This window comes from Melospiza georgiana, chromosome Z (assembly GCF_028018845.1).
Source record: "Melospiza georgiana isolate bMelGeo1 chromosome Z, bMelGeo1.pri, whole genome shotgun sequence".
Taxonomy (NCBI): domain Eukaryota; kingdom Metazoa; phylum Chordata; class Aves; order Passeriformes; family Passerellidae; genus Melospiza; species Melospiza georgiana.
Window position 1 is genome coordinate 35,224,414 of NC_080465.1, and position 25,725 is coordinate 35,250,138.

The 25,725-nt window shown below is 37.3% G+C and overlaps 1 protein-coding gene across 17 annotated transcripts in view; it reads left to right on the forward strand.

Annotated features, from left to right (window-relative positions):
* The window catches only part of MPDZ (multiple PDZ domain crumbs cell polarity complex component), a 93,768-nt gene that overhangs the window by 39,377 nt on the left and 28,666 nt on the right, over positions 1–25,725 (forward strand). For 8 of the 17 annotated variants that reach the window (XM_058043240.1, XM_058043239.1, XM_058043244.1 and 5 more), the window contains 10 exons: positions 1,978–2,187; positions 4,601–4,717; positions 7,228–7,386; positions 10,157–10,444; positions 11,355–11,478; positions 14,506–14,704; positions 17,553–17,594; positions 22,123–22,227; positions 23,009–23,101; positions 23,600–23,777. In XM_058043240.1, coding sequence (XP_057899223.1) covers positions 1,978–2,187; positions 4,601–4,717; positions 7,228–7,386; positions 10,157–10,444; positions 11,355–11,478; positions 14,506–14,704; positions 17,553–17,594; positions 22,123–22,227; positions 23,009–23,101; positions 23,600–23,777 — 1,515 coding nt within the window. The remainder of the gene's footprint in view (positions 1–1,977; positions 2,188–4,600; positions 4,718–7,227; positions 7,387–10,156; positions 10,445–11,354; positions 11,479–14,505; positions 14,705–17,552; positions 17,595–22,122; positions 22,228–23,008; positions 23,102–23,599; positions 23,778–25,725) is intronic. The other 9 variants (XM_058043246.1, XM_058043251.1, XM_058043253.1 and 6 more) reach the window with 3 other exon arrangements.

The following is a 25,725-nucleotide window of genomic DNA, read 5'->3' on the forward strand; positions in this document are numbered from 1 at the left end:
GTGGCTTAGATTTTGCATTTGCACACTGATAAAGTGAAGAGCAGTGTAGTGTAATGTGAAGGATAAAGGCATGGTAAAGTGTCTTTTATGAACGCTGAGCACTGACTACTCTTTAAAGTGTTGCTCATGATGCTCTGCAGTGAGACATCACAGATTAGCCTGAGTGTTTAAGTCCATGTCAGCACACAGTAGAAGTATTTTTGCTTCAGCCTCTTCTGAGCATTAACACAAATGGTGGGTGCATATGTGGTTAGTGACTGAATTTTTTTATGGTTAATGAATAATAGTACCAAAGGCTTGTGGGAAGTGCCTTAAGTTGGTTAATGTATTTTTCAAATATAAGGTGGTATAACTTATATTTTTCAAATAGAAGTTAGTCTTCCAGCTTTACCCAGCTTTCTGACACTTAGCTTTTTTTTGATGTTGTAATATTTGGGTACTGTCATATGTTCTCTCTTTTGATGTGCATTAAAAATTCCACTTTGTCACCGAAGTTTTGCTTTCTTATAAGACTGTCAACAGTAAATTTACAGGGAGATTTACATTTCTATTTTTCTGTTTCCATCAAATTCTCAATTGATTTTCAGTGAAGGGTGAACTAAACTTAAGGAGAATTATGCTTGTACTAATGCATTCCTTATGTTTTGTACAATGGCAGGCCTGTAGAAGGTCTGCATAATTTCTAACCCTAAGGAGGACTGCGACATAGACCACAGAGGCTTGTTTCTTTTTTTTTCCCAAATATGTGTCATGCAGTGTCATCTAAAGTGACAGTGTATTTACTTTTAAAATAGTAAGGAAGATGTCAATGCTCAGCAGCACTGCTAGTTATTTTGACTTGGGAAGTGTTTTATTGCTCCATGGCATTTTTTTTTACTGTCATCAAGTGCTAAGTGTCTTCTTGATGTCCTTCCTTCTTTCCTTCACTCCCTCCCTCCCTCTGCTCCCTCCCTCCGCTCCCTCCATCAACACTTCTCTCTCACACCAGCTTTCAGCAGTCTCTGTATTCCTGTGACATTTTCATGTTGCTTTGATGGTGTCTGTCCTTTCAGATGTACATCTTGACATGAAAGCTTGTTACAGCTGCATGCTGGTTTGTAGATGTTTGCTTTTCTCTACTTTTGCTTTCAGTAAAACTGTTACAGGGTTGCATTTTTTGGGGTTTTTTTTCTGTTCATGCTCTCAAGTGAACTGCATGTTGGAAGTATTAACATGATGTTCCTTGTGAATGTAGTTCTGTAAGAATTGCAGCCATTTTTTGCATGTGTGATAATTGTTATAGAAGAATTATATATTCCTGTTAATAGTATTTGATGCTAGTTTTTTTTTAATAAAATTCAGTATATTGGAGGATGGTCACTTAAAAGCAGTTTTCTTCCTTAAAAGCAAACATCACTTTGATTTGTCTTATTGATTAGTCTTATATTGGTATGTTCTTCTCTCATGTAAGCATTTAATTAGGCAAGCACAAGACCTTGCCTCTTGAAAATGCTTTCTCATTTGAGCAATATCATGAAGTATAAGTCAGTTATTGAAAATAAGTAATTCGTTCCACTGGAGTGCATGTGTTACATTTGCCCCCCCCCAATCTACATTCCCCACCTGCGTCCTCTGAGTGCAAGGGAGGATGAAGTTTGCAACACTGTTGTTACAGTAGGAAGTTTATGAGTATGAGTTTCTGATGTGCATGGATGACACTGTGCACATATAGTAGCATTTTATATTGGAGATACATGATGGAACATCACCTAGACAGGAGTAATAATTTTCGCATTTAAGAATTGAAATTAATGGAGGTCTAAGTGTATGGACAGTACAGACAGGATGGTTTGCTCCTACTGAAGGTTCATCTAGAGGAGAGCAACACTTCTTAATAACACAACTCTAGTCAATAAAAGGTCATGAATAAAAATTCTCCTCTCAAGATATAAAAGAGTAAAAACAACTAAATATTTTTCTTCCCTTTTATTTAATTAGGATCCTGTTGATCCAGCAAACACTGTAATTGTAATTCGCTCATTAGTTCCCGGGGGTGTGGCTGAGCAAGATGGCAGACTTCTTCCTGGAGATCGGCTTATGTTTGTCAATGATATCAACTTGGAAAATGGCAGCCTGGAGGAAGCGGTGCAAGCACTGAAAGGAGCCCCAACAGGAACAGTTAAAATAGGAGTTGCCAAACCATTGCCTGTAAGGATTTGGGAATTCAGTGTGTATTTTTCATATAATTGAAGGTGGTACATGTTGATCCTGACCTCTCCATACATTTTGTGTGTTTTGAGGTACAGTTGGGTGGCCCAACTATTATCTCACATGTAGGAGTTGCCTGGGTAGTATATTGCTGGTGTAGTGATTGCAGGACCTAGCACACCTGTCTTGCAGATGAAAAAACAGCAAAGCACCTTGCAAACAGCAGAATCTTTCAGGGCTGAAAGTTGCCATAATATTGTACACTGTACACTTTACATGGTTCTCTGAATGTGTGAGATGGTGACATAAAGTTGGTTTTGATTTGTGTGGAATTTACCGATTCCTTTGCTTTGCAAGGTATAGTATTGTTACAGCTGCTATTCTGCTTGGGGAGGTTCTTTCATTTATTCTGGGTGTTGTGTGAGTGAAACAAGAAAACATTCAAGAGGTTCAATAACAAATTTCTACTTGTAAGCTTAAGAACATTATGGTAGAACAATACTTGGCAAATTTTAAAATATAGATATTTTAGTTAGAAATGCAACCATATAAAAGCAAAAAAAATAACACTTCAGACAATGTATATGGGAAAAGAGAAAAAGAAGGGATAAGGGTAGAAAGATATATAGTCACTACCCGTGGATCCAGTGACAAGACTTGATTGTTGCAATTTTAGTACCCCTTCAAAGTGCTGGTCACAGTCTTGATCCACTGGGGATGGGGGAAACCCATGAAACACAAAGTTCAATGACTTAATCCACGCTCAGGCTAGGTGAGAATGCCCAACTACCTCCCGTGAGGTGAAGAGTTTTACACTGTCTCATGTAACACCATAGATCACAGGGCATTTCTCTCTTTGATGGTTTAGGACACTTAAAATGTTACAGCTTCCTCTCAGGTTAGCATGATGGAGCCAATTATAGCCCATGAGAAGGCATGAACACCTTCAGGCTTCATGTGAGTGTCCTGGTAGGTCTCTAGAGGGGAGTTTTCACACCTGAGCCACTTGTGTAAGGACATGGACATGATAAAAAGCACTATGGCACCTTGCAGGATTTGATTTTTACTAGCCTCTTCCCTTATCTGGCTCAAAACCCAGCTTGTAGCCTTGGGTGGTGGGTGTGCACCCCCTCTGTAGCTGGTTGGTTACTTTGTGCTTGGTCAGCAAAGTGCCTGCTCCTTTGGCAAATGTTTGATGCATTCACCATTAACATTCCAGCCCCTCACAAGTATCTATGCAATCTTTGTATTTAAACAGCACACTTTGTTTATGTTATATTGTGTAGTCTTCAGTTTGTATACATCTAACTGGTTATTTCAGGTTTGGTTTTATAAGGTAGTCTGTTAGTTAAGGTAGTTAAAGATTACCCATGGTCGCTGAGATAGTATAGCAGTAAGAATGCTAGTGAACGAGCGTTCCTGGTGGGTTAAGTTCAAATCAGGAGAATGGCATTAGTCCATACATACAAGGAAGATACCTTTCTCTATATTAGTAAGTGCAAGTACAGTTTAAGGGGTTCATTTTTGTTTTTCATAAATTTATAATCTTGTAACCCTTATGGATGTAGATACCAAATTTTCATTCTTAGTGGATCATTGTGGAGAGAGTGGGAGGGAATGTCTGTTGTTTAAGTTCCCAGAAACCTTGCTTTTTGTAGTAAGAGAATACATTTTAACTTGCTCTGCTAAATTAATTTTTTTTAAATTGGAGACTCCATATTAATTGCAATTGAAATTTCATACTCTAGAAGATGCCACTCTAAAAGAGAAAATGCATGGGGGTTTTGTTTCCCTAAAGTTGTAAATATACAGCATTTGCACTTCAATATTTCATGTTTTAAGTTTGCCAAGTGATTAAATGTTGCAAATAATCCCTGCTTCTTTTGCAGTACTGGACAAATGCACCTACTATCAAGTTATGTTGGAAAAAGGTCTTGGTTTGTAGTCAGAATTACATTTTGTCCTCTAGAGGCTGACAGATGCAATTGTGAAACACAGAGAGTAGATGAAGTTTTCCTGCCTCCAAGCAAGATTGCTCTGTGGCTAGCAAGATTATAAAGACCTTTGCTGTTAGGCTCTTTCTCTGTTGGCAGCTGTGATGGCAGTTTTAGTATATCTTTATTAGGACCAGAAACTGAAAATGAGCCTAGACTTAAGCTGTGGGCTCTGTGGTATACCTGGACAGACCTTTTTCATTATTTGGGGTTTTAGAATGAGGTGTGAAGCTGAATCAATTCAAGTAAATTTGAAAAAAAAAAACCCTGAATACTGTGACTGTGATTAAAATGATCTCTTTGCTGCATTTGGAATCCATTTGCCTTTCTAAACAGCCCCCTGCCCCTCTCGCAGAATGCACACTGCACCTGCTGTGTCCAGGCCACTCATCCGACTCAGAGCTTCGTTCTTTCTGCAGCTTTCACCTGAGGAGGGCTATGTCTCTGCTAAGGAAGATTGCTTTTTCTACACTGCCCAGTCACTTGAGGAAGAGGGGCCAGCTGATGCAGCCCTCTTCCGTGCTGAGCTGGCTCTGGTTAGTGGCCCAACTTACCACAGATTTCTTCAATCTTTGCATTTTGTAGTGAAAGGAGTTGCCTTGTCACTGTCCATGCTTATTTTTTAGTGTTCACTGTCTCCACATTACTCATCCACTGTAGGTGGGATGGATTCTGACTTTGTAGAAACTGGTGTCTAGAGACTTCGTCTTTTTGCATGAGCTGTGAATCTGGCCTCTGATATGTACAATGCTGGGGAAAAAAAAGTATTTTGCTGATGTTTTCAAAAGTGCATGGCTATCCACTTGTCCTTGCATGTATTGAGCAGCCCTTTGGAAATCTCATCTTTTCAGATGTGCACCTTTTTCACGTGCTTATTTTTCCATGTATCGTAATACATCACTTTTCTGCTGTGGAAGGTTTTTGATATTCCCTTTTTGCATGTAATCCAGCCTTACAAGGAGTACGCTGTCTTCAAAAGCTGCAAATACTTCCTCCTAGTAATATTCTTCGGCCTTCAACATCAGTCAGTGATTATGAGATTTACAAGGTCAAAAGGTCTTCACTTGTACGAACAATGCGGCTTACCTGAGCATTCAGTGCCTTACATAGCCCAGAAGTTGCCAATAAGATCTCAGATTAAAAAGACACAGGACCTAGGGCACAGCAAAAAATCCCCCAACCTCTCCTTCCACAAAATAAAATAAAAAAAACAATGAGGCAACAACCCAGAATACACATGTATATGTATGTATTCTAAGTGTGTATTCTCATGGTTGTTTGTTCTGTTATGGGTCTGATATTGAAATTATTAGGCCCTCATTTTCTGGGGACCTCAGCAGGGAAAGTAGCTTCTAAACATGAGAACTTAGTTCATTAGAGAAAAAGTCAAAGTTGAACAAAAACCTGAAATGCATCCTGTCAAGGAAAAAATCTCTGCGTTACTGCTTCCAGCAGGTTTGCTGTTTTTTCACATTTGTATTTGGCAAGCTGATTAATAGCTTGCTTTTAAAGAAGACTGCCTGTTTTTAATTCTTCTGTTTGTTACCTTTAGCAGTTAGGTAACAGTATTTTTCTTGCTCCATTAATTTAGAAGAAGCACGAATTTTGTATTCTAAATAACCTTTAATTGAAGATGTGTTGAAATGATCAAATTAAAACTGTCTAAAAAATTTGACTTCCATCTGTGCTTCCAATCCAAAAAAACTTGTGAAAAAAGCAATGAAAATACATGACATAATAAAATTGTCAGTCAAGTTTGTCAGTTGTCTTAATTAAATGTGCAAAATGGGAAACTAAATGTGCAGTTGCCCAGCTTAAGATATGTTTTGAGAGTGCACATATGAGATACTGTTTTTCATAGACAGATCGGTACTCAGATTTTACAGATATGTTCTGAATTTTCACAACATTTTTTAGGGCATAGCTTTGGTAAAACAAATATGCTTTTTCAAGAAGATGAGCTGAGAGTAAGTTACAGCAAAGAAGCAGTTTGGATTAGCAGTTAAGTCTGTAGGCTTGAAATAATAAAAAAAAATAATCCTTTTTACCCTGAAAAGGAATCAATGTGTTGAATTACTGCATTTTGTTGCTACTGCTATAATGGATTTATAATATGATTAACCACAGGGGCTGAAAAACAAGTTAGATCCCATCTCAGGTGCACTCATCTGCTTCATACAAGTTTATCATATGAACATGGCTTTCAATCCAGTGATCATTTTGTTGGCCTACAATATGTTCTTGAGCTCTTCCAGGGAGATGAAATAATAATCAAAGTGTAGTGTACAAAGCACCATAAATTAGGGGTTTTAGGGCTTAATTTTATTATCGTATTTAAAAGAATATGAGTCTTTGAAAAAAATGTATTTCATTTTTAAAAAAAGACAAAAATACTACCCGTGTCAATGTCTGAAACTTTAAAAAATTTTCTCATGTAAGCATAATAGAAATATACAAATCTTTATTGTAATTTTGTTGTCAAAAGCAAAATAATTTAAAATCTGTTAAAAAAAATCACATAAAGATTTTTTCATATAAATGCACTTTAAAGCTCTGTAGTTTTCAAAATTGTTTTTAAGAGAGTTTAAAAATAACTGATCCTAAGAAGTTGAGTGAAGAGAACATTCCTGACACGTGCTACCAAGTGAAGTTCACTACTTTTTCCATGCTGAAAAAAATTAAAAAGAAAAACAAAAAAAGCTGTAAAGAAATCAAAATATGGACACCAAAAAATACAGTGGAATTCTCCCAACACTTTGTACTTCCATTAAGAGGCATGACCATGCCTCAGCCCCACAACTTATTCTGGTTCAGACTCTTGCATTACTTCAGATATTCTTTGCAACCTTTGAAGAAGTAGTAACACAGATTTACTGGAAGCAGAAAATTTTTCTACTGCACTGTGCAAATGTAATTTCAATCTAAAACATGGAATGAAAGAGAAAAACAGGAAAAGTATCAGTATGTAGTGGCTGGTGTGCATGTGTTTGAGGCTTATGTGGTGTGATGGCAACTGCCTGGCTGATTGAATTGCTTTTGTTATTAGGTGGACTCTGGCGAGGCAGATCTAGCGGATGAGTCCACCTTAGAATCACAGTATTCTCTGGAGAGAGACGTCTTCCAGGACTCAGTGACAGCTCTGCACGACAGTGCCTGTAGCGGTGAGGTGAACGACAGCTTCTCTCTTCCATTATCAACTCCCAAGGTAAAATCGAGGATGGTTTTATTGACGGCAGACTTTGATTTTAAGTGTGGGCAGGCTGTATGATCAGATAGAAACGTTTTGTGTCATCCTGGTTCAAAATGCTCTATTTGCTAGCAGGGTAAAAATTTTTTTAAAGTAGTGCTAATATCTTGCAGATGTCTTTGTTGAAGAGAGAGGCACATAGTAGGCACAAAGCTTGGATTTTTGCTAGATAAAGCATGATTTAGCCAGAGTATGGTGAACTGTTTGTAGTATTAAAGGTGTGGTGAGCAGTCTGCTAGAAAAAAATAGTTGTCATTCAAAGTATAGTAAAGAGTGGTAACACAAAATTACTGTGTTCCTCTGTATTATAGTATGAAAAATAAGAGTAAATTTTTATCCTTATTTTTACTTTTATCCTTAATAATTTGTTTGTTTCTGTGTTTTTGAATGAAATTTTCATAATTATGCTGTCATGAAAAGCAAATCTGTGTATGTCCAAACTCTGCTAATTGTTTTTATGTAAAGCAATAAATGGAGATTTGTTTCAGAGTAATAAGAAGATAATAGCTTTTTTGGTTCTTAGTCACATACCCATAATGACCTGATTGCGTTATCTTTCTTTCCATAGTTTTTCATGGTTTTTAATCTTTAGATTTTAATATCACTAACCTAGAGCTTTCCGATTCCATTCTCCTAGCAGTCTTCATTGAAAACCACGGGGTTTGCAGTCTGTGGTCTTGAATAGAGTAGCTGCTGCTTTTTCTGCCACACCTGAGCTGCAGTAACTCCCATTAACCTTTCTGGAATATGTTTAGCTCTTATGAGATGCTGGTTAGAAAGCAAGATTAATCTTCTAATGGTTTCTCCTAATCCACAGAAGAGCACATTTCTGCTGTGCCAGTGGGACAGCTTGCATTATTTAACTCCGTAATTGTTACTTAAATGGATTATGCATTTTACATGCTTAGGAGCATTTTGTGAGATAGAGACTGGATTTACATTATATATCACATTGAGGCTCTAGAAAGACTTTAGTTATTTTCACCATTGACTTAAAAATAGCTTTACTTTACATACTCTTAAAATACCATGGTCCTGACTTTTCAGTGTCCGTCTCTGTATACTAGTATGAAGTGAGTACTAAGTTCTCATCAAACAGCCTATTCATGATTCAAAAAACAAACATAGTGGGAAGATCTGTCTGATGAAGACTTTTGAAGCAAGAAAATGCAGTAAAAATTAAAACAGCACTGTTTGCTGCTGTGAGGAATGCAAAGATATTTCAGTTATTTCTGGCTACAGGGCAGTTGGCTGGTTCGGCCAGGTCACTTTGGTGTTGCATTTAAAATAGGTGTTGAAAAACCAATTTTAAATAATGCAGATGCTCTAGTGAGGCCACATGTTACTATAGTTATGGATTCCTGGAATTATGTTTGTCCTAAAAAATTGTATCATTGGCTTTTCTTTAAGTGAAACAAAAATAAAAATGAGCGTATGATGCAACTCTTGATATGGCATACAAAATAAATGTTGAGTATAATTTGATGCTTGTTTTCACTGAATTGGAAATTGATATGAAACAAGCTTAAGAGTAGATGTCCCAGCTGCATTTGAAACCTTTTAAAATAATTTAAATAGATTGCAGTATTGTGTTCTGTTCTCAAAAAGGTAGGAAATTATGTCATTGATTGTATCATGCAGATTAGTTGTATTTAGGCTCTACTCAATTATCTTCTCAGCTATTACTTAAACCACTTATTTACTGGTAAGCCTTTTTTGATTCTTGTCTGGGGGCAGAGCAAACCTGCATGTACTTCATGAAAGTTGACAAAAATGAATTCTAGGACTTTTGAGACAAAATGTTGCAAAATATCCCCAAGCACATCTCCCCAGCTTTTTGGAGAAGCAAAAGAAGAATTAATAGGACTGGTGGATAACAAGACAGATAGAGGTAGTTGATTTTGAGCTCTTTTATTGCATTTCAGAAAAAAAATCTCTAATATTGATACAGAGCCTCTAAGTCTAACTTCTGAGTCCTTTATATATCTTTTTAAAATCTAATGGCCTAACTATTTTTAAAATAACTTACTTTAAAAGGTCAGCTAGAGAATATTTGAAGTTTTGGGGTTTTTTTTTCCAGAATGTTGTGATTGTTGGAATCCCTTGAAACATTTCAAAGTCATGGCCTCAGAATTTTGGAAGTCTAAACAAATGTGTAGGGAACTTAGTCCTAGTACTGCAGCCATAATTATTAACTGGTAAGGTTCTGCAATTGCATTATTGTATTTCATTGTTGTCACATTTAAAATCCCCCATATTCACGTTTTGAGGTTTGACCCAGTTTTTACTTGTCACTCTCTAAAGGAAGAGAAGTGTGAAAGTTTCTGCTCAGTTAAATGGAAGATAACTGTACATTCTTATTGTCTGAGCTGCTTGAAATTCCTCTTTGCTTGCTAAGTGTGCTGAAAGTACTGCAGAATTCTTTCACATGAGAAAAACAACTGTATGCTTGAATTTTAAAAACTTAATGGAGTTATTCAAGTTAGAGTTAGTAACTTGTACTGATTTCTGGTGTTGTAAAGCAAAAGAAATGGTCTAAGAAATCAAGTTCACTTTATAGTAGAATGAATGCCTGTAGGAAACTGCAGATAAGGTTGGTCTTGCTGATCTCACAGCAATATGTTTATATTCTATTAGATTAATTTTTTTTAAGGTTTTAGCATGAAATGTGGTTTTGAATTATACTACAAATGAATAGTGATTGTTCATTGTCTCCTGTGTTGAACAGTCTGTTGGAGAGGAATGCCCAAATGCTACAGGTGATTTCCATGTATCTGAGAAGAGTCTGTACAACATGAATCTGAATCAGAGACTGAGAGATGAAAAATCTGTAGTGGATAGTAACCTGGAAACTGCAAGTGATTTTACTAAAATAGATCTTCTGACACTGGAGGTTTCAGATATCAACCAGAATGAAAGTGAAAATACAGCAACATGGGCAACATCTCAGACAGCATCAGAAGTTGTACTAAATACAAGCCTTGCTACTACTACACAGCTTGATCCCAATGAAAAAGTAAATTCTTTTGCCTTTTTATTTTTTTTTCAATCATTTAAGAAACATACAGAAAGGCTGTAATTAGACCAAAGAATTTTCTGCAGGAATTGTCACAAGCCAATAGCCATGTATATTTCTTTGATTATTAATTTGCTTTGAATATGTTAGCTCACGTCAAAACTTTGGGACATAGTTCTTTCCAAAGCAAGACAGAATTTATTTTACTGTCATCAAGACAGTATTTTCTCAGAGGCTGGCGGTACAGGGATATATACAAGTCTTCTCAGACCTTGCATCATTGACACTGCTGGGCACCTCCTGGACAGGATGGGAGTTTTCTTAGCCCGTGTTAACCTTCACAGGGACATGAGTGCACGTAGGAGGTGCACAGCTGGAATTGGGCCTAGGAAGCCAAGGGGGGGTGGTGTGAATGTCTTGCATCATGCTGTTCTTGTAAACCTGTGCAGTTCAGCTCACAAACTGATCTGTGATAGTGCAGTGTGCAAACATAATTTTCCTTTATATGGCAGTCACTGTGGCATGTGTTTCTTATTTATTCCATTCAGTGATTTATTAAGAAATGCTTAAAAGAGCTGCAATTTCTTACAGGATTTGTTACTTTGTACTGGCAAATTGTTAGACATCTGTGGTGAATGAATGTGAATCCCTTGAATTCATTATACTAATTTTGATATCTCTAAATTAAAAGCGTGCTTTGTGATAGATGTGGTACATTGCCTGAATGAAAACAGAATTTATGATATTTAATGAAAATATTGATCTTTGGTGAACTGACTTCTCTGTCTGTAAAAGGAATCCGACTTATTTATGTGCATGGGTTTTGTGTAAGGCAAAAGTAGTTGAGATCAGTGTGACCAATCTTTTTTATCTTGGTGAACTGAGCTGGTGTTATTTTCCCTTATGTTAGGATCAATTGCTTTTCATGGAAAAGAGATGCCCAGTATCTTTGGAGGGAAATTCCACACCTCAAAATTCAGTCAAAAACATGTATGAGAAGACTATCACTATTGCAAAAGGCAATTCAAGCCTAGGTAAGTTAGTGAACTTTTTTTGTAAACTCTTCAGGAATATGGCTGTTGGTTTCCCTTGTACGTTCCAAGTTTAATTAGTAAAAAATAAGTGTTTTCCATTTAGTGGGAACAGAACATTCATTCTTTGCTGCTCTTTCCCTGTTTGACAGTGATGACACTGGATCCATTTGTTGTCATTGTGAACACAGAAGAGAAATGTGCTGTCTAACTGACTATCTGTTCTCCCATAAAGGAGTTTAGTGTTTCCTAAGTGTTTACAGAACAATTTTAATGCATCATTTTTCAGTGTACTAATGTAGTGGAAAACCAAGGTATAGCCAAGGAATGCTGTAGAGGAACACTGTGGTCAAAGAGCTGAAGATGAGGCTTTCAAATATTTGTAAACACAAAATGATCTTGCTTCCTGAGGATGGTCAGATGAGACTAAACAAGCTGCTTGCTTCCTTGCCTCAAGTTTGAATCCAAAGTGCCTCAATGTTTCTAAAAATCATGTCATTGATAAATTTAATAGGCCATATTTTTGGCTTAATAATATTATAGTTTTGTAGTGAAGTTCTAAGTTTTTTGATATCTGCAACTTCCTGAGCTTACTGACTAGAAACTTATTTTGGAGGGAGCACACACAACAGATGTTTTTCATTGTCCTATCCTACTCTCAGGTGTGGCCCTGGGCAGTGTTAGGAGGAGAACAGGAATAGAGCCCTCTGAGAGCCCATGCTTTGTGTTGAAAGGGAAGGCTTTGTGTTGAAAGGAAGTGATGTATGCCTCCTGTTAGTGGCTTGTTTGTTTATTTGGTTTCATTTAGGTTCCTAGTATTGTTTCTTGCAGCCAACTGCATAATCTTGAAGACTCGTTGGGATTGGTAGGGCAGGACTTTGTGTAGGTGCTGGCTAATAACTCTGCAGACGCTTTAAAATGGGCTGTCCACAGAATTAGATGTTTATAAACAGTCCCAAGTCAGGACTTCCTTGCTGTGCAGAGGTGGATGTCAGTTTTTTACAGCTGTGATGCTGTATTTCGGTGGGCATCTTGACCTGGAATAAACTGCTTTCTGATGGCTGGATGCTCAGTCTGCCACATACCACCTTCATGAGACAGCCATCCTTCAAAATGGATCTGGTTTAAAATCAGGATCTGAAAAATAAAAAGATGTAGGAAAGGGTGATGTGGGTGTAAGGTTTATCTTTCATTGGTGTAAGAGGCTTGGTTAACTGCTACCTTGGTTAACTACTACTACTACCTACACTTCATAGAGCCTCATTGCCAGGCTGTATGAAGTGTAGGTCACAATGCATTTCAAAGCATCTGGATTTTGTAAAAATACATTTTCTTTGCAATAAACTCTTCATTCAGTGGAGTAGGTTTTCATTTATGGATGAATATTTTAAGTGCAGTGAACATCAGAGCAAATTTCATCTCAAGCTTGATACGGCATAAAAAAACAAACTTCAGCAGGGTCCATATTGGCAGACATTTTATGCATAAAAAATAAGACTGGTCTTGATATGTACAAAATATGAGTGTGAATATTGCTTTCTTCTGGCTTTTGACTGAAGCGTTTTTCTTCCAGTCTGAGTGTGCTCTGGCCTGGAAAGCAACTTCAGCACAATGACCAGTTTAAGCACATGGCTGCACTGCTTTTACCCTTCATTTTTGAAAAAGCATCTAAGTCAAGAGCTGTGAATGATGTTGCAAGCTGCAGCTGCATTGATTAAATAATTTAGGGTTAGGAGCTGGCACTTCTTTTTTCCTTTCAAATGGTGTCACCCGTATTTTGGAGCAGCTCTTTAATGCCAGCCACTGCTGGAGCTCTAACATTTTGACTGTGATTTTTTAAAAGATGAGAAGCACCCAAATGCAGAAGGGCTGAAATACCATTGTCCTGAAAAAAGTTTGGCAACTTTACAGTGGAATTTGTATTTTTAATCTGAAACTGTAGGTTTCCAAAGTGTGACATCAGGCTTTCAGATCTGTAATGATGGTGTCAGCATAGAAAAAGGGAGATGGTGTCTGTTGTATGTGTGATGTTTTCCTAAAGTGTTGTTACACTACCCTCAGTAATGTCTGTTACTATTTTAGCCAAACAGCAAGGTTAGGTTCAGATTTTCAAACAACATTTTGAAAAAATAAAAAGTATTTATTAAGCAGTATTAAGATAGTGGAAGTGCACTGAGTGGACTTCAGGGTTCCAGCCCTGCCTTTCCCACTGCCTTAGTGAAGAACTAAGTTTTTCCTTAAACTGTTACTAGGGTCTGTTTCATGAGCACCAACTGCCCTGAAGATAACAGTGACAACTCATGTGTGTAAGAACAGTCACACTGATGCATGAGGGCCATCATAAGTCAGTCCCTATAGGTTCCCCATGGGAGAGGAGAGGCCAAGAGGATATCCGTCTTATTCCCATTACTGGAAAGAAAGTGAAGTTAAAGGGTATAAATATTCAGAAGCAGTATCCTTCTGTTTCAAGTAAAATATTGGGCTGTATCCATTAGCAATATACAGACTTTCAAAGAAGTCAGAATGCTCTTCTGGGTCTAAGCTAAGGCCCACCTAGGAGAGCAGGAAGACAACCAGCCTCTTAGTGGGATCAGATTCATGCTTTCTGTTGAAAATAAGTGTGTATTTGTTTTCAGCTATTAATTACCTGTTTAATCATTCCTCCTTTCCAAATAGAGTTGTCATAAACAAAAGTAAATGTGTATAAACGCAGTGAACCATTAGAAGAGTGGTGATTTTAAATGGTTTTTAAGCAATTTCATTATCTTTCTTATTTTTTGCTTAAATATTCCACTGTCTTAATTTTTCTTGTATTGAACTGAGTATGTGAACTGATAAGAAGATGAAGTTTCTGTGACTGTGATTTGTAGTTGCTGTCTCAAAGGAGGAGAGTAAGAGCAATGTTTATAGGCTTGGTGATATTGGCAGGTTGGCTGGCTGACTTTTTCTTTCCCTGTGCCCCATTTCTTTATCTTGAAACCCAGAGCTGTGGCTCAAAGACATTAACTGTTTCATGTGTTTTTACTATAGGGATGACAGTAAGTTCCAATAAAGATGGTTTGGGAATGATAGTTCGCAGTGTCATCCATGGAGGCTCAATAAGTCGCGATGGACGGATTGGTGTGGGGGACTGCATCCTGTCCATTAATGAAGAGTCAACCACTAACTTAACCAATGCACAAGCCCGGGCTATGCTGAGACGACATTCGCTCATTGGACCAGACATAAAGTAGGTAAAACTAGATGATGAGTTATGGTAGGAAAAAGCTGATAATCAGTTTGGGTTTTTTTATAATTTACACAAGTATTTTAAATGCAAATTTTGTTATTACACATCAATTTATGTTTAAGTTGCAGCATCAGATGGATATTTCACCTACAGATCACATTTCCATGGATTTCAAAGATGAGATCATTTAAGTGAGAGGCTTCAGATACTCTTAGAAATCATGAGTATCGTCATTATTACTGTCTTGCCTAGTTTTACAGAAGGAATAGGATTAGACAGAATTTTGCATTTATATTATGACTCTTCTGAGGAAAGTTACAATTTTCTCAAGATGTTTGTGGTTCTTGAAGGTGAACTCTCCCAGCCATTGCACAAGTAATTTCATCTAGTTTTTTTCATGGCTTTTGGTTTTGGGCGCCAGACAGAAAGTGTGAAATATGATGTCAGTGCAGAACATTAATGCTTAAAACATTTCAGTACGTCTATGAAAAACATTAGAAACACTGTTTTCTGTAGGCACTTCCAATTTTTTATTAGTACATATGAATGAGCTGTTGCTCTTGTGCATAGCTGTCTGCTCTTGGTAGTAGTAGTTTCAAATTTCCAATAGTTAATACAAGTTTTGAGAATCCCTTTTGAGGAGAAAGTTTCTTTTCTTTTCCTCAGGTTCACAAAATTACAAAATTTTAACTGCCTTAAAGTACAATTCTTTCTAGTTGCTGTGGTTGTGGAATTAACTTTGCCTACAAGAAGCATGTGGAAATGAGGCTGTTCCTGAAGATGTGGGTGGAACTGTAGGTACACCAGTGCTGAGTTTACAGCTTCAAAACCTAGTGACTATTTTCTCTGTTTAGCATGTGGTAAGATTTATTGGGTCAGATATGGAAAGGGATTAATGGAGTTGTTGGTAGTAGAAGCCTCTACTTATTGGTAAGGGTGTCCTTGAAAGAATCATTCCAGTCCTAGTGTGATTACGGGTGTAACTGAGGTTAGAACTGGGTTCAGAATGGGCAGCAGGGCATTCCATACTCGCCCAGAAGTATTCTAGCTTGGAAGAGATCTAGTGTTTTGGGAACAGGTGGGCAGAGTACCTTCACAATGGCTACTGGGGTTACTTGCCTGCCCCATAGCTGTCATGCATTTAAGATCATGATTTAATGTAAGCCTGTTTAAATAAAGGAATATGCTCATAAAATGAATTACATTATTGTTAATGCTCTCAGGAATATAAGCGAGTCAGTGTTGATAAAGTCTGACATTGATTATTACTGTAGGGTTCCAAACAATGACTCCTAGTTGTCATGATTGAAGTCAGTTGTATGTGCACATGCATGTGTATGTGTATCTGCTTAGAGACACAAATGCTGCAGCACTATTCTTCTATGAGGAGTCTTTTTTCATGCTATAGTTAGTAATCATAGTATGTTCACTGTTTGTGCTATGCTTTTATAGCTGCTCTATTTTATGCTGTGTGACTACAAATTTTGTTTTCTAGTCTTATACTTTTGCAGTTATGTTTGAAATACTAAAATCTTGCCTTAGATGTGGATATTCGGATTTGCCAGAGAAAAATGCATCCCATTTCTGAAAGATATTGCAGAAAAGGAGCAATTGCTATTCATATTCTTACTCAAGATTTTTGTCTTTTGTTTTGTATTGATCTTCTTTTTTGCATTCCTGTGACAAGTGTTAGAGTTTTTTCCCTCCACTTTAGAAAGTATTTTTTCTCCACTTTAGAAACAGAAAGACTAAATCCATTGGTAGCTTTCTAAAGGAGTCTTGCAAGAAAAATGACAGTGACTATGTGACTACATAGTTTTGCTGTAGTAGTATTCAGTGTAATCAAACTTTTGTTTAATTTTTAACTTGAAGGAGCAGTAGAGGATCCCAGAAAAATATTATGATACAAACATGAGGCTAACACCCCAAATCAGAAATTTGGAGATGAGGAGCTTCACGTTAAGATAGTTCTTTCTGTTTGCTGAGAAGGATACACACCCCTCCCCCATTCCCCTCCCATATTTGTCAATTCAGAGCTGATGTGGTCCATCACCTTGCAGTATTTTTGATTTAAGGGTCATAATTTCAAAGATTTAAGTTGAATCTCTTTGGTGTCTTCCTTGGAGAGCAAGGGTATGCTAGCACTCAGACGTGACCATCTAGATATCATTCCTCTTAGTCCTTACTTCAAAATTTGCCCCTTGTGGATTGAGCATTTTCTGGGTAGTTGGGTGGCCCAAAAAAGTGATTAAGCAGAAGTATTTTGCTTCCAAAGCTGTATTTCAAATAGTATTTGCAGATAAAACACAAAGCTGTTCTTACCGGCCATGTAAAGGCATTCTTTAATTCTGTTAAATGATATTTGATTTTGAATAGTTCAAGAACAAGCAGCCTGAGTTTCAGAGTTGCGTATTTAATTTTTTTCTCCTCTGTGTGTAGGAAAGTGCCTTACTGAATGTATTCCATTTCACTTCTCACTCTACCTTGCCAGAGACTCTTGTATTTCTGTAATAAAGCCAGTGTTTTGTGCTCAGCAGCGGAGGCTTGTAGCATCTGTCAGATAATTATAAAGCTGAATTAGAATTCACCTGACTGAATGGGGGGGATGAATTCCTGATCAAGAAATGCGAGAGATTACAATTCCATTTTCCATGCCTCTTAAAGAGCAGATGTTTTCTGGGCTAGATTTAGATGAAGTGGAGGTGGAACAGGAGAAAAAAAAGAAAATAAAAAAAAAACCAGCTCACACTTCTACATACATAAGTATGTCTCTCACATTCAGCATGAGACATTGATATTAATTAACACCATTGTAAAAAGATGCTGCATCGTATGCTTCACGTTCTAGATCTTCTCCAGCACCTGCTGATGATCAGGCCCTGTGTTATGTGTGAGTATTGGCAATTCAGAAACTCATTATGGCTCTGTGTTGCAACTTGTCTGTAAAATCATTCCATGCTTTTATGACATCAATAGTAATGTCAGGGATATATCCAGATATAGGTACATATTCTCTTTCTTCTCATGTATATTTGTGTGTGCATGCACATGTGGCTGCACATGTGGATGTGTATATATATTTTTTAATTAAGAAAGATACAACTGTGTGTGTATAATTGTATAATATATTTATATGTGGCCTTAAACTTGAAGATTGGAACGTGCTTTCTAAGTCTGGAATGAAAATACCAGAAAAAAAATATTGCTAATATATTTAAATTTCATCTATGACAGCCACCCAAGATGTGCTCAGAGCACGTGTGCATGTTGTGTGTATGTGTACATGGCTCACTTCTAGAATCGGCATGAGTACAATGTACTGATATCTGGATTAATCTCAGTGTCATATTTTCTGTGGCACTTACATTTTACTTCCTTCATATATGCAAAGGTTCAAATTGAACCTTAATTGTTAATTACAGTAATTTGTCCTAAGCATTTTCCATACTTTGTATTTTATTTGTTGGTGTTTCAAGGTTTTGTGTGGCTGTTCAGTCAAGCATGTGATAAATGTTCCTCTGTACTGCATGCAGTGTTGTGTTTACAAGATACTTTCATAAGTAAAACCATTGGTGTTTCCATTGTCACTGCTCTAGTTGCTAGTGCATATTTCTGGGGGTAGGAGAAGTGGTGATAGCTCTTAAGAAAGAAAACCAGAACACTTTTCTTTCAAGCTGTGCCGCTACAAAAGAGAAGAAGATGGTTAAACCATGCATATACTTTTCTTTGAAATTGTTAAACTTTAATTTCTCTTGCAGCAAAGAAATATGACACAGAAGTGGAGCGTACATTTATTTATTTTGTTTTCTCTGCCTTCATGTCTGTTTTCTGACCCTTGTTTTTCTTACGTTCTTCCCTGTAGCTGTATTAAGACTATTACCAGTCTGTTTTGCAGATGAACTGGTGCCTTGGTGGGGTTTTATTTCTGCTTTACAGCACAAAGTTCAACAGAATTGGCCAGAGGAGCCAAAAACACTTCTTGTTCTGTGTCCCTCATCATCCTAGCCACTGGCTGAGCTGTTCAGGATGATGCTGAATGTCTTCAGACCTCACTTTGACCTCCAAGTGAGCTTCAGCAGCAATCCAACAAGTGATGGATTTGATAAATGTGAGGTGTCTGTCCATGAGCATTAAGCAGGGCAATACTCTTTCATTTCAATAATAACATGCAGAACAGAGAGAGTAGGAGGACAGTCACGTCAGTAATACAGGTAATAAGAGCAGTTAACTTTGCTGTTAACTGGACTTTAGAAATCATTAGCGAGATACAAAGATGAACTCCACACAGAATATAACTCCTCATGTATTTGATCCATGTAATTTGTTTTGTATGTTATTTTTTTTGCAAAATGCAAGTGTTCTGGTTTATGTTTGTAAAACAACTGAAGTGTTACGGAGACCTAGGTAGGAATGAACATGTAGATAAGAATGAGCTGTTAAAAACATACTGAATGTTCATTTGAGTGCTTTATACTAGGCTATTAGAACTGTAGTTAAGCACTAGAATACAATTAATGTGTTTTTTCCAAAGAACTAAAATGTAACAGGTGCCAGTGAGATTATCTAAATTTTATTCCATCTGTGGAAATCAATTAGGATAATTCAGATGTTCAGTTTTAGATCCATTTTTAAAAAATGGTAGAACAACCCTATTTTCTTTATAATTCCAGTGCTGTACACAGAAAAGGAAGCTAAGGCAGCTTTACAGGGACGTTTCTAAGTAGCATTTAAAACTCTTGGAGAGCGTCCTTTGAGTTGTACCTTTTCAATGATTCAGCACAATGTCAGTTATTTAATCGTATAACAAAACACAGTGGGGTATCCCATAAGTTGGAATGCGTATGGTTTGCCTCCCCCTTGAGATCAGCTGAACCCAAGTACTCATGCATAGGGTAAGGACTACTGCTGTCATTGGACCTTGGCAGTCTGCATAATTGCTTGCCTTGTGCTCCTTGCAGAAAAGGACTAGACAAGAGTTGATATATAATAGCCACTGTGCTATCAGAGATCACACTCTGCTATATATATTCAGGCTGAATCTGGGATAACCTATTTCCTTGGTAGGACTGTCCCATTCTCCTTTTCATACTTATAGCTTCCTGCTTCAGTTTAGCACAAAGGACGTTGTCCAGGTGTTCTAGCCAGAAGTTCTGGTTTCTTTACTGTATCTTTCTGTGGCTACATTATTTCTTACTTATTTTTATAAGTGATGAATATAACTGAACAAATGTTACATTTTCTTACATTGAAATGTAACTTAGAGGTCTTACAGTTTTTGTAGAGGCAAGGTATTCTTGTGGACCTGTTGGGTGAAGCTGCTGCATCTGACCCATGAGAGTTTTGTGAGTGTAATACTAGTACTTTGCTGTAGCTCAGTGCACTTGGACTTGGAGATGGCTGAGAAATATTAGTCATTATTCTCCAAAATTCTTTTCTCTCTTACTTCTTCCTGTTTTACTGCTGGGTCTTCGCAGAATAGATGCTGCATGTCTTTAGCATTTTGCAGTGCTAGAATGCCCTCAGGAAAGGCTGATAGTGCTTAAAGTTTGTTTCAAAGTGTATGTTAACTTCTCAGCACTCCAAAATGAAAATATGTTGTGTCAAGTGGAGTAAGACTTACTTACATTTTTGAAAAAAGGCAATGCAGAACAGAGAGATTTATATGGATTATAGGGTTTTAGAAATTTCCATTAAAAGAACTAGGAAGTTCCTTCTGTTCAGCACCCTAGACACTTCTTTTCACTTTTCTAGATTCGGTAAGTGTGAGAGAAGGTAGGGAACATGCTTGGACACATACACAGATGGACAAATTAAGGTGACCCTTATAATAGTTTTTGGTAGTGTTTTAGACTGACGGCATTAGTCGTATAAATTTTTATTTGCATTTGTTCTGAAGCTTGATGTATTCAGCAGAAAACTACTGACATGAGGGAATCAGTGGTAATCAGGGTGTGACAAAGATGGCATCAGTCAGGAATGATGGACAGGAGACAGCTCCATATGAAAGCCTCAGACTTGAAAGGATCTCTTCCCAGCAGCTTACATATCCTCGTGAAGTGGCCAAGGCCTTTTATTTTTGATTTAGCCCTGTCTCTTCTATGGGGAAATATGTGTGATGGGGTTCACAGGGGTTCTTGGATGAGGGAAGAGATGAGGATCTGACTCGGTGTTTCAGAAGGCTTGATTTATTATTTTATTATATATGTTACATTAAAACTATACTAAAAGAATAGAAGAAAGGATTTAATCAGAAGGCTAGCTAAGAATAGGAAGGAATGATAACAAAAGTTTGTGGCTCAACTCTCTGTCCGAGCCAGCTGGGCTGTGCTTGGCCATTAATTACAAACATCCAGCATGAGCCAATCAAAGATCCACCTGTTGCATTCCACAGCAGCAAATAATCAATGTTTACATTTTGTTCCTGAGGCCTCTCAGCTTCTCAGGAGGAAAAATCCTAAGGAAAGGATTTTTCATAAAAGATGTCTGCGACATATATGTTATTTTTTTCTTTGAACAATGTGATGTATAGCAAAATGGACATTTTTCCTGCCATTTTTTCATCATCCTTACTTCTTGATAGACTTTAGTATGATAGCTAAGCTGTAGTTTTTTAGAACTCAAAGCATCATTAAAGGAGGGCTATCTAAGTAGCCGTGCTTATATCGTGGAAGGTACTCTGGTATCCTTTTGCCTCCCAGATGGAAGCTTTTCAAGAGATATTCTCCACGTCTTAATCTTTTTCCCCTCTTTGTTTCATTCTCCCCAGTTTATTGGACTGTTTCTGGCATTCAAGCATCAAGTGGAGTCTGTACATCATTTTTCTGATGAAACACAACTGTCTGACTGTTCTAAACTGGTTAGAAGTGCATGAAGATCTGAGGGAAGGAGTTGAGCAGGGGATTGGTCCCTGTGGCATAGGTGGTGTGCTGTAACACATTTTTATGTCCAAACCTATGAAGCATTCTTCACCAAAAGCATAGAAATCTAAAATAAATACAAAACCACCCATAAAAGCACAAAACCTCCTACAGGCCAACTTTCAGAAACATTTTCAGCAGTCATTAAGAGGGTGGTAATTGTGCCTCAAACCTCACAGATCCTTCAATGTTTCTCTTTGCATGGGGAATCTATGTTTTGAATGAAGCTGGATTGTCTCTTGTTACTGTCACTGTTCAAGCACCATTTACTTTAATTAGAAAAAATTATGTGCTGTTCAGCTACATAATTTGACTATAGATGTATACTTGTTGAAAGTCGCAAAGGATTTGTGTGAGTGCTTATTCCCTGCATACCAGCACTGTTGCTTTGAAGTCAAACAAACTAGTCTTGAGTGGCATCCTCATATCCATAACTCACACCCACTTAAGGGAGGACTGGCGTTCCCTATGGTAGTTTAATCATGTCCCATTTTATTGCAGTATTACATATGTGCCAGCAGAAAATTTAGACGAGTACAGGGTCAGTCTGGGACAACAGACAGAGGGAACAGTGCCACTTGAACTTTTTCCTTCACATATTGTCAGGTGAGTCGAAAGGCATGCAGCTTTCTCCCAAATAGCTCGCTTTCCATACACCTTGTACATTTTGGAAGTGTAAGTTTTATTTTAGAAGGGGTGAAAGATGGATGATTTTCTTCAGACCGGCAGTAAAAACAGTAAAAAGCTATTAAAAAGAGAGTTTTTTGTTTTGACTAGCAAATTGTTTAACGTTTTTACAAGTCTGTTTGATCTGTCCAAAAAGGAGATTGAGTTCTTTATTATCCTAGATTTCTCTTAAATACTATGGCATTGGATTTATGGATTGCCACAAATACTGAAGTGCTTCCAACGTAAGGCTTTGGTATCGACGGTTATTCCAGAACATAACTGGAAAGAATAAATTGTGTCATTCTTTTCCTTCAGTTTAAAAATTCATTGCAGTTACTGTCCAAACTTTCAAAGAGATTAATAATTGGATTTTTGCAGTTTATCTCCAAAAGCAGTAAATTTAGTTGAATGCTGCTGTTGTAATTTCTTCCATTTTGAAAACAGTAAATTCCCTTTAGCTTTGTTTTGGCTGTTGTTCCAAATTGCACTTCGTTGTTTTGTGTTGTGGATAGAAACTTCATTGCAGATAAGAAGTGGATAGGGAATCCCTGAACACCGTATGTATTCTAAAAGACATCAGAAAAAAAAGTTCCTTATCTGAATCCAATGTACAAATTCTGAAACTGTCAGGGTTACTCAATATATGAAATTTTTCAGAAAAATCTAGTGATTATGTGGATTGTTTAGAAATTAGTTGCATGATTGTGTTTGTCATCAGGGAACTTCCAGAGCTTCCAGAACGTGAAGAGGGGGAGGGAGAAGAAAGCGAACTTCAAAATGCAGCTCTCAGTAACTGGAACCAGCCCAGAAAGTAAGTGCAGATCTTGCACATTATAAAATGTTATCTGAAATTCAAAAATTCCAAAACATATTTTGAGAAGAGTAAAAAACAACAGAATCGCTGCACTTAGGTATGTTGTGCATTGCTGGAGTAATTAATGATTGACTTTTACTGCCATTGGGCTAAATCCTTGCAGTCTAGAAGTGTCTTGATTGTTATAGTAAGTTATCTCTACTTATTCCAAGCTGACTTGCAGGGATCAAGTCAAAAAAGAAGAAGAGAAAGATTCAAAGTTTCTATTAAAACTCAAAACAAGCTGACTAATACTAGACTCAGTTACAGAATTTCTGATCAACCAGTAGATAACTTCCACTGAAAGACAAAACTTTGCAAGGAGGAGTTATTTTCAAATAATTTTTCAAAATAATTTTTCACAATAATTGTGCAAATCCAGGTGTCTTCAGTGTGTGTCTTTGTCATAATCACAACAGATTTTAATTTAGTTTGGTCCTTTTTTTATCACAAAAGGGTTGAACTGTGGAGAGAGCCTAGCAAGTCATTGGGCATCAGCATTGTTGGAGGACGAGGGATGGGAAGCCGCCTGAGCAATGGAGAAGTGATGAGAGGGATTTTTATCAAACACATCCTGGAAGACAGCCCAGCTGGCAAAAATGGAACACTGAAAACTGGAGATCGGATTGTAGAGGTACCATCTGAATGCCTTTTGTTGCAATTCCCCCAGCATCTCAGGAGTCACTGAGATGGATGTATGGTGGGCTGACAGCTGTGCAGTTGCCACAGCTGATACCACTTGAACCGCACAGACTGTAGTACCATCTGCTGATGTGTGTGTGCAAACAGCTGCCTGTTAAGTTGAATATTCAATGTGAAACATATGACTGACTGTTTGAGCAGGAGTCTACAAAGCCAGCAGTTTGGCTTGCCTATTTGAAAACCAGAATGTGTAGGAAAAAGCTTAAGTTTGGTGAAACGAAAAGATTTTACACGTTTTGCACCTTTTCACTGGGTAGCAATAGAAACAGCCAGTGCAAACCATGTAAAATGAATGCCAAGATTATTTCCATCAGAAATCTTAACTGATTGAAGTAGTTCTTATGCATCTTGTGCAAGAGTAAAGGGGGGCACATTTTTTTTCTCCTGACATGAAGAAATCTGTGCTTGATACTTGAGACATGAAGAACATTTTGCCCATTCCTCTGTATAAGGTAGCCAGTGGTATTGCAGGGTAGAATTTATCTTCATTTCTCTTCTACTTAGCTAGTCCTGTGCTCATGCAGCCACTTCTGCTTTTGTCACTTAAAGATACTGCAGAATGAACATACTGAAGGGAACAGATCTTTCCTGTCAGACATTGCCCTATCTCCAGTGTCAGGCTAATAGAAACTGCCTCCATGTAACCCTACTGAATGTCCTTAGCTGACTGTCCATCAGTAAGAAGCCCTACAAGCAGAGTGATGGAGTTGGTAATTCTGGCTCAAACTGGGCTTGACTAATGGTGGTACTAAAACTGCAGTTTACTGTTTGCTACAGTACTGATATTGAGGAAATAATACCTTAGTATAGGTGGCACTTTCTATAACAGGAACAGTTTGCAGTGTATAAGAAGTTGGGAGGTGGAATTTTGCTTGAAGGCCACAAAGTTAAAAACATTCATTTCATCGGAATAACTGGATTTTTGTGAGTGCAATTGTCTCTGAGAGTGATGCTTGCAGAAACTGGAATGGGTGAGTGAAAAAAAAATGTTATGTTAATGTGCCTGTTTCTGAATGAACAATTTCAGTTTCTTAAGTTGTGGCATATGTGAACTTCCATCTCTGCAGTGCATACAGTTTTTCAGACATGGGAAGTCAGAGAGCATTATTGTTTTTGTTCAGTTCCTCATAGGTTTAGAATTTCTCTCAGATTGTTTTTGTGCTCTCTTATTTGCATTGGATGATAAAGTTTAAGGTAGAGTTAGACTATTGAAAAGTTTTCAGGGTAATCCTCATCATATAAGTTTGTGTGCTAGAATTGCCACTAACAAATAACCTTTTTGTGTTAGCTTCTAGCTTTTATTGTGGTCATTGTGACAATACTTTACTGATGCTAATCTCACCATAACATTGTTCTTACTTGGATAACCGGACAAAATGTTTTACACACCCATACATATACGGATATGAAAAAAAAAAAACAACCAGGTGCAAATTTGTCCTTAGCCATCCTGTATGTACATGCATTCTTCTGGGAGACAGAAAGCTTTTCAGCTCTAAAAATTTAACTTCTGAAGAAAGTGTCCAGTAGCTAAAATTAATCTTATCTTGTTTTGAAAAAAAAAAAAAAGAAGGTAAAAGAAAAAAGTACACTGTATGAAAGACTTTTCAGTACCTAACAAGGTTCAGTTTTAAAGTCTCATAAAGTCCTGGGTAATAGTTTTTTCTTAAGGTGGGATTTGCAGAATTAGTATTTGGTAAACACTCCTACCCTCTTCAGATTATCATCTCTCTTCTGTTACATTGCTTGTGGGAAAACTTATGGAGTCTGAACTAAAAATGTTGGAAAACATTTTTAAAACAGAGGAATAAGAGAATATTTATTTGATGTTCTATTCGTGCTCTTGGAAATCCCAAACCTGTGTTTGAAGGACCTCAGGC